The sequence below is a fragment of the Muntiacus reevesi genome, chromosome 20, assembly GCF_963930625.1.
Source record: "Muntiacus reevesi chromosome 20, mMunRee1.1, whole genome shotgun sequence".
Lineage (NCBI taxonomy): Eukaryota > Metazoa > Chordata > Mammalia > Artiodactyla > Cervidae > Muntiacus > Muntiacus reevesi.
This window is the reverse complement of record NC_089268.1, coordinates 30820531-30835255: the sequence shown is the minus strand read 5'-3', so window position 1 is coordinate 30835255 and position 14725 is coordinate 30820531. Positions and strand designations below refer to the sequence as shown.

Sequence of the window (14725 nt, the reverse complement as noted above, 5' to 3'; positions counted from 1 at the left end):
CATTCTTTTAACTACCTCTTGAATGTTCATTGTTTAAAGAGGGATTGCCTGAACTCATAATCTTTTTTTTGTTTGATATCTTATATCAAGTACAGAGAGATTTACAGAGGGCCAGTGTAGCGTGGAGTATGACAGCATAGGCAGAGAGATTTTGTTTATATTTCTGCAAATTATTTAGCTGTGCAATCTCAGACAAGTTACATCACACTTCTGGGCTCAATTTTCTCATCTGTAAAAATGGGGACAAAAATTATTTGGAGTTGGGGTGAAGACTGAATGAGTGTAAAGTTCTTAGACCAATGCTTGGAATGTAGGATATCTCAATAATCATTAGTTACTACAGTTATTCTAAGAAGAAATTATAATCATGCACCATGTGGGTAAATGTTTAACAACTCCCCCCATCCGCACTGTGGTCTATAATACCTAATGCATTTCACCTAAGTATGTATATGTTTATATATATGTATATCCCCTTATATATGCATAATTTTTGAATAAAAATTTTCACATTATGAATAATGATGAAAAATCACTGAAAGTGATTTCACTTCACTGAAAGTGAAAGTGAAGTGAAAGTGTTAGTTGCTCAGTCGTGTCCTACTCTTAGTGAGCCTTCCAGACTCCTCTGTCCATGGAATTTGCCAGGCAAGAATACTGGAGTGGGTTGCTATTTTCTACTGCAGGGGATATTCCTGACTCAGGGATTGAACTCAGCTCTCCTTCATTGGCAGGCGGATTCAATCACTTTGTTAGTAAGTACTTTTTTTTTTTAAGCAACAAAGACTTAGGCTGCTATTTTATGATTGTCTAAATAGGATGTTAGAAGGTGGCAGATGAATGGAAAAGATTTTCATTTAATCTATATAGTTGCAAATAACATTTATTTATTTTGGTGAAAAATAATTGAAAATATTAGTTTCTAATCAAAGGAATAGTAAACTCATCATGATTTAGTAGTGTGATACAGATAGAGTTCCTTTAGACATGGATGAGCGTATCAGAACTGTCAAAACTATTAACAGTCGAAGATTATCAATAGTCCACCTACATTTTTCCCTATCACTGAGTATAAAAAGATCACTTCTCAACAAATAAAATCCAGAACTCTTCCATTAAAAATGACTGAAAGAAAACACATGATTGAAAAATAAGTTAAATAACACACTTATTTACCTCTCTCTCTCTGTATAGATGTAGTAGGAAAAGTTGTGCTTTGTTTGCTATACATTTCAAATATATTTCTTGAATATTAGGAAGAAATTACTTAAAATTGTGGCCATGATTCAAAAGTGGACACATTTAGAAGAGTAATTGAGTATACTGGTTAAGATAGCTGTTTTGAGAGTCATTTGGTAATTTTCTCAGAAATAACTCTCCAAGAATCATGATTTGAGCCTGGGTTCTATCATTGACCTACCTGCATAGAAAGAAAAAAATAACTCTGAAATGTATTGCAGGCTGTCACACACCATTAAAGCAATATAATGTCTAAGCATGGGAATGAATAACTAATTAATACTTATTTTGACAGATAGGTCTGTGTGTGTAACTGAGCCTAAATTCTGAATAAAACAGAGCTTCAGTTAAAATTATAAGAAAAGAAAATCTAAAAATTAAAAAATTAAGTCAGTGCCACAAGTTAATTTCTTAACTTGTTGCAATATCACTGTAGCCTCCAAAGATTAATTCAGGAAGGTTAAAAAAAATCCTTCTGCCTATTAAAATCTCAACATAGGGAATCTTCAAATTATTTTTCATGCATCTATGAGGTTTAGAAATGGAACAAAATTGTCTGTCTTTCCTAGCTTCAAAGTCTTAATGAATAAAATATTACATTTCAGTTCTTTATTTTTAATTTAATCTACATTTCCCTCTTTTATTTCTTCTGGATGAAAATGTCTGAAATCACAAATTGAGACATAACTTCATGTCCTCCTCTTTACTATGGTAGAGAATAAAGTAATATTTCCTTCATAATAAAGATACAAAGGAGAATTTCTATACAGAGATTTATAATATTTATTCTAAACATCCTGAAAGAAAGTCAGAGGAATCAGTCTTTGTAGGTCCAAGTTCTCTCTCTACTTCCCACAAGTTGTTTTACCAACTCAGGCACACTATTTTCCAAGAGATATTAAAGGTTAACATTACTGTGATCCAGAGAGAGTTCCACTGATGTTCTGCTACTTGACCAATGTGGAGCCCACACTGTGGACAATAGATCCTGTGGACATTTGCTTTGCAGGGCTGCAGCTTGCTCATGTTTTCTCTGCAGTGCCACTGTGAATTCTGCTTTTCCTGATATATACTAAGGTATAAATTCTCAACGGGACTCCTCCCTCTTGAACATGTGACTTCAGGTGAGGGGATGAAACTTGTCAGAAATTCTTACTGCTTTTTCTGACTTTAAATCAACCTGCAAATAGGTCTTTGCCCTAGAGAAACATTAAAAAGCAACTATTAATTCACTATTCTGAACAATTTGAACAAAATTTCCCAGTGTTCCTAGAAAACCTAGATCATTCAGAAAAGTTTGCTAAACCATTCAGACCATATCTGATTGACTTTAGTAGAGTGCTACAGATAAATCCTGTAAAAGAGAGAGTTGTAGAATTAGTCAATATCCTGATATGTCACCCGAAGAAATTTAATAGATGTAAAAGTTTCTTGGTATAAAGAAAAGCTATCAGTACAGGGAAATGAGAAAAAGTATTTTTAGAATTTTTTCTCTAGGTAGAGAATGTATTTTAAATAAAAATTGCTTTTAAGTAATATGCATTTTCAATACTCAAATTATAGCATATAACTCTGTAAAATCATCTTACCATTAATAGTACACCTATGGATTTTTGAAATAATTTTGTTCTGAGCAGATATCATTTAAATAAAGTGTCTCTAATAATTGCCTCTGATATCCAAAGTCAAAACAGTTATCTGTGGAAGAGAATGTTGTTTCCAAAGCTCTAAAACAATAAGTTGAAGATCATAAGATTTATATTTTTATTAAAGAGTCCTAATGTGCCTTTGACTTGATAGCCATGGTAAGTAATTCAGATACCTCAGTGCTCATGACAATTCAATGTCTCAGAGGTCACTATTTAAGTCCTAGATTATGGAATGAACTTTTTATAAGTTGGCTTATGATTGATCATACGTTATAAGAGTTCCTTTTAATTAGAAGTACATACCATCAATAATTGCTTTAATATAATACATGAACACAAATTGACTGCCTCATGATACCTGTTTAATTGTGATGACTTCTCATCACTGAGCAATAAAACAATTTTAACTATCCATTTCTGTGTGATAGTAATCACTATATTCTATATTTAAGACATAGTATAGTGTGAAGTAGATGGAGCCAGATGTTTTGGACTGAAATTCCAGGGATTCCAGTTATTAGCTGTGTAAACCTGGGAAAATTACTCAACATTCTGGTGCCTCAGAGCTCTTATCGATAATAGGAGGATAGTAACAATACATACTTAGAGGGTTAGTATGAGTTTAAATAAATTGAGTTCACTTCAGTTGCTCAGTCGTGTCCAACTCTTTGCGACCCCATGTACTGCAGCATGCCAGGCCTCCCTGTCCATCACCAACTCCTGGAGTCTACCGAAACTCATGTCCATTGAGTCGGTGATGCCATCCAACCATCGCATCCTCTGCCATCCCCTTCTCCTCCTACCTTCAATCTTTCCCAGCATCAGGGTCTTTTCAAATGAGTTAGCTCTTCACATCAGGTGGCCAGAGTACTGAAGTTTCAGCGTCAACATCAGTCCTTCCAATGAACACTCAGGACTGATGTCCTTTAGGTTCGACTGGTTGGATATCCTTGCAGTCCAAGGAACTCTCAAGAGTCTTCTCCAACACCACAGTTCAAGAGCATCAATTCTTCGGCACTCAGCTTTCTTTATGGTCCAACTCTCACATCCATACATGGCTACTGGAAAAACCATAGCCTTGACTAGACGGACCTTTATTGACAAAGTAATGTCTCTGCTTTTTAATATGCTTTCTAGGTTGGTCATAACTTTCCTTCCAAGGAGTAAGCATCTTTAATGTCTTGGCTGCAATCACCATCTGCAGTGATTTTGGAGCCTAAAAAAATAAAGTCAGCCACTGTTTCCCCATCTATTTGCCATGAAGTGATGGGACCAGATGCCATGATCTTAGTTTTCTGAATGTTGAGCTTTAAGTCAACTTTTTCACTCTCCTTTTTCACTTTCATCAGAGGCTGTTTAGTGCTTCTTCGCTTTCTGCCATAAGGGTGGTGTCATCTGCATATCTGAGGTTATTGATATTTCTTCCGGCAATCTTGATTCCAGCTTGTGCTTCATCCAGCCTAGCGTTCATCATGATGTACTCTGCATATAAGTTAAATAAGCAGGGTGACAATATACAGCCTTGACGTACTCCTTTTACTATTTGGAACCATGGTTAAATGGATTAACCATTTGTAAAATGTTACAGTATTGGTTGACACACAGTAAACATTCAAATAAATAAGCTATTACTATTTCAATCAATTTAGGGAGTCTGTATGTTATAACAATGTTCATTTTAATCAATTTTGGGAGAGCTAATACAGATTCTTGATAAAATGTTTGGTAAGCATATTCCCTGTTTCAGCCACTTCCTTTAGAATTAAAGACATACTGCATATGTATTTTGTATATATATTATTATATATTGTTTTAAATAAGGATAATAAGAAACAAAATCAATTAATTGGGATTTTTTTGTCTATCAAAATTCTAAACATATGGATAGTTGAAAATATTCACTTTGACTAAAGATCTCAATTTTAAACATGTATTTTCATTTCTCCCTTTTTATTTTCTATAGTTCTCTTTTTTCTTTAAAGAAAGTTCTTTAAAGTTGTAATTTAACTTTATAATTGGAACCCAAACATCAAAAATACTCATTTTTTTGTTTGAAAACAAAAATGTATATGAATTGTCATATATATGTCATATATACTTAATTCCATTCTTGCACAGTAACTTTCCTAGTCTCCTGCTCTTTATTCTTTTTTTAAAATTTATTTTTACTTGGAGGATAATCGCTTTAATGTTGTATTGGCTTCTGCCATACACCAACATGAATCAACTATAAATATACATGTGTCCCCTCCCTCTTGAGCCTCCCTCACATGCTGGACCCCTTCCTACCTTCCTAGATTGTCACAGAGCATCAGGTTGCCTTGCTCCTTATTCTGTGATTATATCCTATGGGTTTGCTACTCTGGAGAAATTGCAGAGAAATCATCTGGATTCTTTAGTGTTTGAAAATTTTCTCATTGGTTTTCCAGGAATGGGTAGATTCAGATTGTGAAGCAGGTGTTTTTGTGTTAGATAGACAATATGCTGTCTTTTTGAACCCCTTGACTAAATCAAGATGTTTTTCTGATCACTTTCTATTTCCCCATTTTTTCCTTGCTTTCTTTAGCTCTTTACTGATAGGATCCATTTAGAATGAGATTATTAGCTTCCCCCTTTGGCCGCAATTCAGAATAACTAGGGTGTGTGGAAATTTTAGAAATACAAAATCTGAGACTCTTATGCCCTCACCAGAGGCTATATTATTCTCTGTTTCTACTGCTTCTCTGGATAATATAGTTTCAGGGCTTTAAATGCCATCTACATGTTGATGGCTTTCAAATTTATATCTCCAGTCTTCTCTATTGAGCATGAAACTTGTAATGCCCACCACCTAATTTTGTTCAAATTTGAATGTCTAATAAGACTATGAACCTAACATGGCTAAAATGGGCTTCCTTGGAGGAGGAAATGGCAACCAACTCCAATATTCTTGCCAGGCAAATCTTGTGGACAGAGGAGCCTGGTTGGCTGATAGCCAGCTGTGGTTCATAGGGTCGCAAAGAGTCAGACACTGCGGAGCACGGCCTGTATGGCTATAATAGAACTCTTGATCCCACTGCACCAGATCTGATAGTACCTCAGTCTTCCTAGTCATAGTAAATGGTGTAAACATATACCTGTCAATGGCCAGAAACCTGTTGAAAGGTTGTTGCTGAACGATAAGACGCGGGATTCTTGGCCTCCGGAGGAGACAAATTCAATCCGGGGCCAGAGACGAGGCTGGATCGCTCAGAGCTTTTGTGTAATAAAGTTTTATTAAAGTATAAAGGAGATAGAGAAAGCTTCTGACATAGGCATCAGAAGGGGGCAAAAGAGAACCCCCCTCCTAGTCTTTAGCTGTATGTTATATAGTCACAGTCTGTTAATGAAAAGAAAGGAATGTCATAAAATCTAGAATGGCACCAGATAATTCATCCCAGGCCATAAAACTATTGACTTGCATCTTGTACCAACAAATAGTTTTGTTTACATAGATTAGGGGAACAATACCTGAATAAGTAAGTTAGGCCCTTTGGCGGAACCAACTTGAAGATGGAGTCTGGGGTTCATTAACATAGCTTAAGACAACATTTCCATACGAAAAAGAAATGTATTGGTTAACTCAAGGTTTGAGAGTTGTTAGCTTTAGGTGAGACCAGGTGTCATGGCAACACAGAATGTTAAGAGAAACCTCCTTTTAAATTTGTATAGAGAAGGAAAACCAGATCGCTGGTTTGTTCTTTCCTGCCGGTTAAGAGAGATAAAAATGTCTGGCACTTACAGCCTCTTTCCTCCATTTGGAGACCCCTGGCCTTCCTGCCTGTTACCCTCTCACTGTCATCCTTAATTACTTCCCTGCCCTTACTTTGAAAGTCTGAACTATTTCAAACTTTGCCTGTTCTCCCCATTTCTACTGTTACTTACACTGAGCATGTCTTTTTTTTCCCTCCTGGGTTACTCAATTGCCTCTTATCTTTATTCCTGCTAAATTCATTCTCTATATGACAGCCAAAATTGTTCTTAAAAAAATCTAAATAAAATATTTTCATTTACTTGTCTGAAATCTTTCAAGACTGCTATGTACTTAGAACATAATGTGGACTCCTTGAGATAGGAGTCAACCAAAATTAAAACAAAGCAAGTTCCTGAACTCCACTCTTCCTATGGACACATCCATTGTACAGCAGCACATAGAGCAATTCCCTCTGGAGGAAATCCAGAGACATCTTGAGTAACTTCTACACATTGGATGAGTGTGAAAATACTTAAATTGTAATGGGTAGGACTAATTGAGACACAATCTTTTGTTTTTCTGAAATTTATTTATTTGGCTGCATCTGGTCTTTCTTTCCAGTGCATAGACTCTCTAGTTGTGGTGCACGACACTTGTATTTCTTGCCTTCCAGATACTGGTCATTCTAATAGGTATAAGGTGCTATGTCATTATGGCTTTCATTTGCATTTCCTTGATGATTATTGACATCGAGCACTTCCTCATTTACATGTTTGCCATTTGTGTGTCTTCTTTGAAAAATTTTCTATTCAGTTCATTTGTCCATTTTGAAATTGAATTTTTTTTTTTGCTATTGAGTTTTGTGTTTTTTTTTTTTTAACAAATTAATTATTTTTAATTGAAGGATGATTGCTTTACAACATTGTGTTGGTTTCTGCCATACACAACATGAATCAGCCGTAGGTATATGTATGTCCCCTCCCTCTTGAACCCTTACTCCCACCTCCCACCCCTCCCAGCCCTCACAGAGCACCAGATTCGAACTCCCTGTATCATAGTGTAAATTTCCGCTGGTTATCTAATTTTATATATGTTTCAATGCTATGCTCTCAATTTGTCTCACCTCTCCTTCCTCCTCTCTGCCCACAAGTCTTTTCTCTATGTCTGTGTCTCCATTGCTGCTCTGCAAATAGGTTCATCAGTACCATTTTTCTAGATTCCATATGTTTGCATTAATACATGATATTTGTCTTTCTCTTTCTGACTTACTTCACTCTGTATAGTAGGCTCTAGGTTCATCCACCTTATTAGAACTGAGTCAAGTATGTTCCTTTTTATGGCTGAATAATATTCCATTGTGTATATGTACCACAACTTCTTTATCTGTTCTTCTGTTGATAGACATCTAGATTTCTTCCATATTCTACCTATTGTAAATAGTGCTGCAATCAACACTGGAGTGCATGTGTCTTTTTCAGTTATGGTTTCCTCAGGGTATATACCCAGTAGTGGGATTGTTGGCTCATATGGTAGATTTATTCCTAGTTTATTTTTAAGGAATCTCCATACTGTTCTCCATAGTGGCTATATCAATTTGCATTACCACATATGCTTTGGATACTAGCCACTTCTCAGATATATGATTTGCAAAATTTCTCCCATTCTGTAGGTTGCCTTTTATTTTGTAAATTTTCTCTTTTGCTTTTTAGTTTGATGTAGTTCTACTTGTTGAGTTTTGGTTTTGTTACTTGTGCTTTTGGTGTCATATCCAAACATTCTGTTAAGATGGTCTACTTTGCCATTATTCTGGTCTACTCTTCCCGAGATTTGTTAATACGTATCTGAAGAGATTAGGATAGGAGCTCCTTTATTTTGCCCCAGAACTTGATAGCTCAATATATTAATATTTGATAACACATCTATATGTCCTCTATTTCCAATTGTTTTAATGACAATTCATGAGATGATTCCTTAGGAATCTACTTAGGTGTTAAAAAACAAAATTTAGCTGACTAATTTTAAGTTCTAATTGATTTTATTAGGTGGATTGTGAACTGAGCAGCATCCCATCTAATCAGAAAGGCATTACAAGGGGTTGAACAAAAAGGAAGTTTTTTTTCTTTTCAAGTATTTATTTATTGGCTGCATTGCGTGTTAGTTGCAGCATGTAGGATCTTTTTTGTGTCATGCGTGATCTTTCTTTGCAATACAGACTCTAGTTGGGGCATGTGGGCTTTGTAGTTGCAGCCAGCAGGCTTAGTTGCTCTGTGACATGGGGGATCTTAGTTTCCTGACCAGGAACTGGACCCAGGTCCCCTGCACTGTGAGGTGAATTCTCAATAATGGGACCACCAAGGAAGTACCAGGAAGGTTTTTATAGGAAGAAGGATGCGGTAAGGCAGCTATTAGGAAAGAAAAGTAAGGATTATTTTTAGGGCAGAAAATGTTTTTGGGAGGAAGAAAATGGCAAGGGTTTTATCAAGCAGATTGCCTCTTCTTCCTCTGGAAGAATGAAGAAGGGCTGTGTGACAGATTACTTCATTCTTGCTGACAACAAAGTTCCATACTGGTTGATTAAGATTACATTTGTGGTGAAGGTTGTAACTGCAGTTAGGTTAGGTATTAAATCTAGGTTTGGTATCATGGGCTTTAGCACAAGGACTGCCATTTTGAGTCTGTAGTTTTTCTCTTTAACATCCAGGGAACTGGGAAAATCTTACAAGCCACTCTGTAAGAAAGAATTCTGCTCACAATGTCTACAGTTTCTCGCCATTGCATATCTGGTATATTATTGCCATTTTGAGTTTTTTTACATTTTATAATCATTATCATTTATTAAGGAAATTAATTTTATTAATTTATTAAGCTTCATCTAACCTGTGACATATACTTGAGACAAAATTTAAATGCAAATCAAAACCATAATGACATATCATCTTACACCTTGTTAGAATGGCTAGCATTTGGAAGGCAAGAAATACAAGTGTTGGTAAGGATGTAGAGAAAAGGGAAATTTTGTGCGTGTTAGTGCAGTTTTTTTTTTTTTTTCATATACTTAAGTCTTTTGTTAACTGGGAATAGTACAGAAGGAATTTTTCTTAAAATTTTTATTTCCAATCCATCATAATGTCTGACAGGTATAATGTTTCATACTTAAAGTAATTTAATTGAAATTTAATATGTTTAAATATTCTTTTTTTTAGATCTAAATATTCTGATGCTTGATCAGATGTGATATGTATTTCTAGTTAATATATCTACTATGCAGACATATTTGTCTTTCTTTTCAAGATCAAAACACTAGGCATGCTTGAAAATTTATGGCAGTTCATCAATTTGTGTATTTATGTTGAGATATAATTGACATATAACACTGTATTAGTTTTGCAACCTAAAAGTTAGCTAACTTATTTTGGTAATCCTATTACCATATTATCTATTACCATAATAAGTTAGTTAACTTTTTATCACCAGATACAGCTACAAATTTTTTTTCCTTGTGATGGGAATCTTTAAGATTTACTCTCTCGGCAGCTCTCAAATATACAGTACACTGTATAGCGTTGTTAACTATAGTCACTATGCTGTCCATTATACTCCAGAACTTATAACAGGATGTTTGCACTTTCTGACCACCTTTACCTGTTTTGCCAGTCTCCCATCATCCTTTTCCCCCTGTGCCCAGCCTTTGGCAACCACTAATTCGTTTTCTGTATCTATATGTTCAGTTTTTTTAGATTCTGCATGTAAGTGAAGTTATACAGTATCTTTCTCTGCCTGATTTATTTCTCCTAGCATAATGCCTTCAAGTTCCATTCTTCTTTTTTTTTTTGCAAGTGGCAGAATCTTCTTTCTTAATGGCTAAATAATATTCCATTGTGTATACACCCCCTGCCCCCACATTTTCTTTATCTGTTATATTTATTTGCTGAGGCAAAAACAGTTGTTCCTAAATGTTAACCATATAATATTCAAACACATGAGGTGTTTTCTTATAGTGCCTTTCACACAATAAACATTTCATACATATTTTCTTATTGATTGTTTAATCTGGTTTCTGTTTACCAACACACTTTTGATCTACTTAAAGGCTATTTACTTGTACCCTTCATTCTAAAAACCATTCATGCTGGTTTTTAGCCTGCATACTTTATCACACCATTTTCACTTGAATGTTTTCTGCTATATTCAGATATTACAGAATTTTTAGAGTTTAACTCTAGTGCCATCTACTTCATAAATATATTTCCATGTCCTCCTAATCAGACTTATCCATTACTTTCCTGAGAGCCTTTGTACTTACCATCTGTGTTAAGCATTTTAACACTTAAACTTAAGTAATTTGGGTGTAGATATCCTCTAATTATATTATGTAATGTTGTTTTCTCAAACAGATAAGATGGTGTCATTTTTGCTTATGTGCATAATTCTCCATTTTAATTTATAATACAGGGACCAGGAAGCACAAAATCAATTCTGTCAGATTCATCATTTGTTTACCTTAGGAAGTTTTCTGGCTTCAAGTGAGAGCCTGGTACCCAGCACTGTCCTATTTTGGAAAAACTACCCCCCCCTACACACCAGGGATATCCACTACTGTTTGTTATATGCTGAGATGAAGATAGTGAAGCTAAATTTAGTAAATCAGTGAAAGAAGTGACAGGAAAATCGGGAGCTCATTATAATATCCATTTTAGATTTAAGAAAACTAAGACTTAGAAACTAATTTTTTTTCTCAAGGTAATTTTGAGATTAGGTGTATGTAGTCTTCTGAGTCCTAGTCTAATGTTTGTATCATACATTTTTTTCCTCCAATTAACCTATTACTTCAAAAATTCCATATTACTTCCATATTACTTCAAAAATATTGACACTGTGCTAGAAGAGCACTTAAGTTAGATGACTAGAGCATATGTGGTAAATTCTTGTAAGTATTGATGTGAGACTTGGTTAGGAAAGTAACCCCTGTTCAAATTTAATTACATTTTCTTATTATTAATGTTAATTACACTGATCAGTTACATTTTCAAGGGACATATTAGTATACAAATGTGAGGTCAGGCTTACTAAATTATAAAAATCCTGGTGAGTTTATAGAAACTCAGTGTACCTAAAGGATTTACTGTAATTTAATGTAAATTCCGAGTATATACACATTTATTATTGAGAAATAAAAGGGAGATTAAGTATTTGAAATTTTGGTTTAATTTGCAACCCAAATGCAGAAAAGATTTAAGAAGAAAATAAAAGTAGTTAAATAAGAAAACAAACAATCATAACATAACATGTAATTTTCTGCTGAGTCCATTACTATTATATTTTTTTGTGTACTTAGATAATTGAAGATAGCAAAGAATGTATTTCTTAATGCTACTAACTATAAACTGTACTAAGTTAAGCGCAAACTTACCACAGAACTTAAATTCTCTCTGTGAAAATTTTTTATGAGCTAGTGAACTGTTTCTGAAGTCAACTGTAAAAAGGTATTATGTGGACAACAAGAATATCTACACTATTCTAAATCATATTAAGTGTATTTTATGTGAATCACTGGTGGCTTCCCCAGTAGCTCAGCAGTTGAGAATCCACTTGCAATGTGGGAGACCCAGCTTTGATCCCTGGAAGCCTTGGAGGAGGGCATGGCAACCCACTCCACTATTCCTGCCTGGAGAATCCCATGGACTGAGGAACCTGGCAGCTTTAGTCTATAGGGTTGCAAAGAGTTGGATACAAGTGAAGTGACTGAGCATGCATGCTCGCAAGTCATTACTGTCCTCACTGAGAAAGTAAAAATTATCCAGTGACTCTTCCCTTTTCACATTTTAAGAATTATGAAATGATATAGGAGAAAATATTATGTTACTTAGAGTACGGCAATGTATCCTTCCAAATCTAGCTAGATTATAATTATTAAATAAAGATTATAATTACTAAATAATGGTATCCTTTAGAGATAGGTATCAAATAATAGAAAATAGCAAAATTTAACTCAAAAATCATTGCATTTCCCATAAAATATTAAAAACTGTATCATACTAAATTAAAACTAAAATATTATTCATTTTATGAAATTCCACTACATACAAATATTACATTTCTCAAAATTTATGTAAATTCCATGATTCTATAGATGTATGTTAAAAGCCTACCTTATCTCAAAGTTGTCATATTTTCTTTTCATTGAGATTAAGACAATCATGAAATAAATCTTTCATGAATGAATGAAAAATGAATAAAAATTTGTTGTCACCTTTAAAATCCCTTAATTTGTGTCTTCTCGCTCTTTTGTATCATGATAAAGAGGTAATAGACTTAAGTTACAAAGACCTTTTACTCAAGATAATGATAATAATGTCATAATCAGAAGCATAAAAAGTAGGATGATTATAATATTGTTTGCATCCACAAAATGTCTGCCTACAAGAATTAATATGTTGACCTCTGTGGTCTAGGGATTCCTTGCCTCACTAAAAGTGAAAGGCAATTAGAAAGCATTTTATTGCCTTATCCATGCTAATTTTTTCCCTATGACTTCCAGTTTCTCTTCAGTGTTGTAGGTTTGTGGTCAACTCTCATCAGCTTCTTCAGTGCATCTTTCATGTCCTTATTTCTTAAGGTGTAAATGAGAGGGTTGAGACTTGGAGTGATGATGGTGTAAAAAAGAGTGAGGAACTTACCCTGCTCTTTGGAGGCATTGTTACCTGGTTGCAGGTATAGGTAGATAATAGCTCCATAGAAGATGGACACTACAGTGAGATGAGATCCACAGGTATTAACTGCTTTTCTCTGGCCTGCTTTTGACTTCATTCTCAGCACAGCTCTGGCAATGTAGCCATAGGATATGAGAATAAGGATGAGTGGTGTAAGCACAATGACAATGCCTAAAGCAAAAACAGACATTTCAACTGCTGTGGTGTCTATGCAAGCTATCTTGACCATAGCTGGCAACTCACACAAGAAATGATCCAGAAGGTTGTTTCCACATCTAGGCAAATTCAGGGTGAGTGTACATAATACCACAGAATTGGCCAGACTAATACTCCAGACTGTGATAACCATCTTGAGGCATGCATGTGGGTTCATGATGACCAAATAATGCAAGGGCTTACAAATAGCTGTAAAACGATCGTAGGACATAACAGCGAGGAGAAGGCACTCAATGGAGCCAAACCACATGTAAACATAGAGCTGAATGACACAGCCCACATAGCTGATGGTCTTATCATGTCCCCACAAGTTAACCAGCATCTGGGGGACGATGCTGGTTGTGAAACATAGATCTAGGAGAGATAAATTCCGGAGGAAAAAGTACATTGGTGTGTGGAGATGGGAATCCAGGAGAGATGCAAGAATGATGGCAGTGTTACCGACCAAGGTAATTAAGTAGAAGACAGTGACAACTCCTGACAGGACCATCTCCAGTTTGGGATGGTCAGAGAAGCCAAGCAGAATGAAGCCACGTAGAGAAGTATAATTTCTTTGGTCCATAATCCTTCAGTGTCAAATCCTAGAATGAGAAGAGCAAGAGAAAGAGGGGAGTGGAGAAGGAGAGAGAGGAAAGGGTTGAAGGAAGTGGTGGTGGTGGAGAGAAGAGGAAGAAGAAGAAAAGAAGAAGGAAATTGGTCAACATAGACTAAGTAAATTAATGAAATACAGGAGTAAGCAAAGGGAGAGAATTCATATTAATTAATAATTGAAAAAATTAATGGTAAAAGTGTTGCCCAACTAACCTGGTATTTGTGGTAGTTTCTTTTATAAATAAATAAATTTAAAATTAATATTATATCAATAATAAATGGCATTTAACATTATATTTAATAAATATTTATTATATATTAACAATATAATTTAAATATTATGATAAACTTAATGTTAACTAGATAATAAGTTTAATGTTATATTAAATTTAATATTATATTTTAATATACATTAAAAATAAATACATCTATATTTTTATAATTAAATTTATTTATTTTTAATTGAAAGAAAATTGCTTTACAGTATTGTGTTGGTTTCTGCCAAACATCAACATGAATCAGCCATAGGTATACCTACATCCCCTCCCTCTTGAACCTCTCCCCAAATAAATAAATTTAATATTATATTTAATAAATAAATTTAATAC

The 14725-nt window shown here is 34.6% G+C and overlaps 1 protein-coding gene across 1 annotated transcript; it reads right to left on the bottom strand.

The window, feature by feature from the left end:
* Positions 1-13125: 13125 nt before the first annotated feature.
* On the bottom strand, positions 13126-14115 carry LOC136151736 (olfactory receptor 2W1-like). Its single transcript, XM_065913109.1, has one exon. The coding sequence runs from the start codon at positions 14086-14088 to the stop codon at positions 13126-13128; it is 963 nt and encodes a 320-aa protein (XP_065769181.1). The 5' UTR covers positions 14089-14115.
* Positions 14116-14725: the final 610 nt, after the last annotated feature.

Coding starts and splice junctions, on each gene's coding strand:
- LOC136151736 (XM_065913109.1), bottom strand. CDS start 14,088: ATGGACCAAAGAAATTATACTTCTCTACGTGGCTTCATTCTGCTTGGC.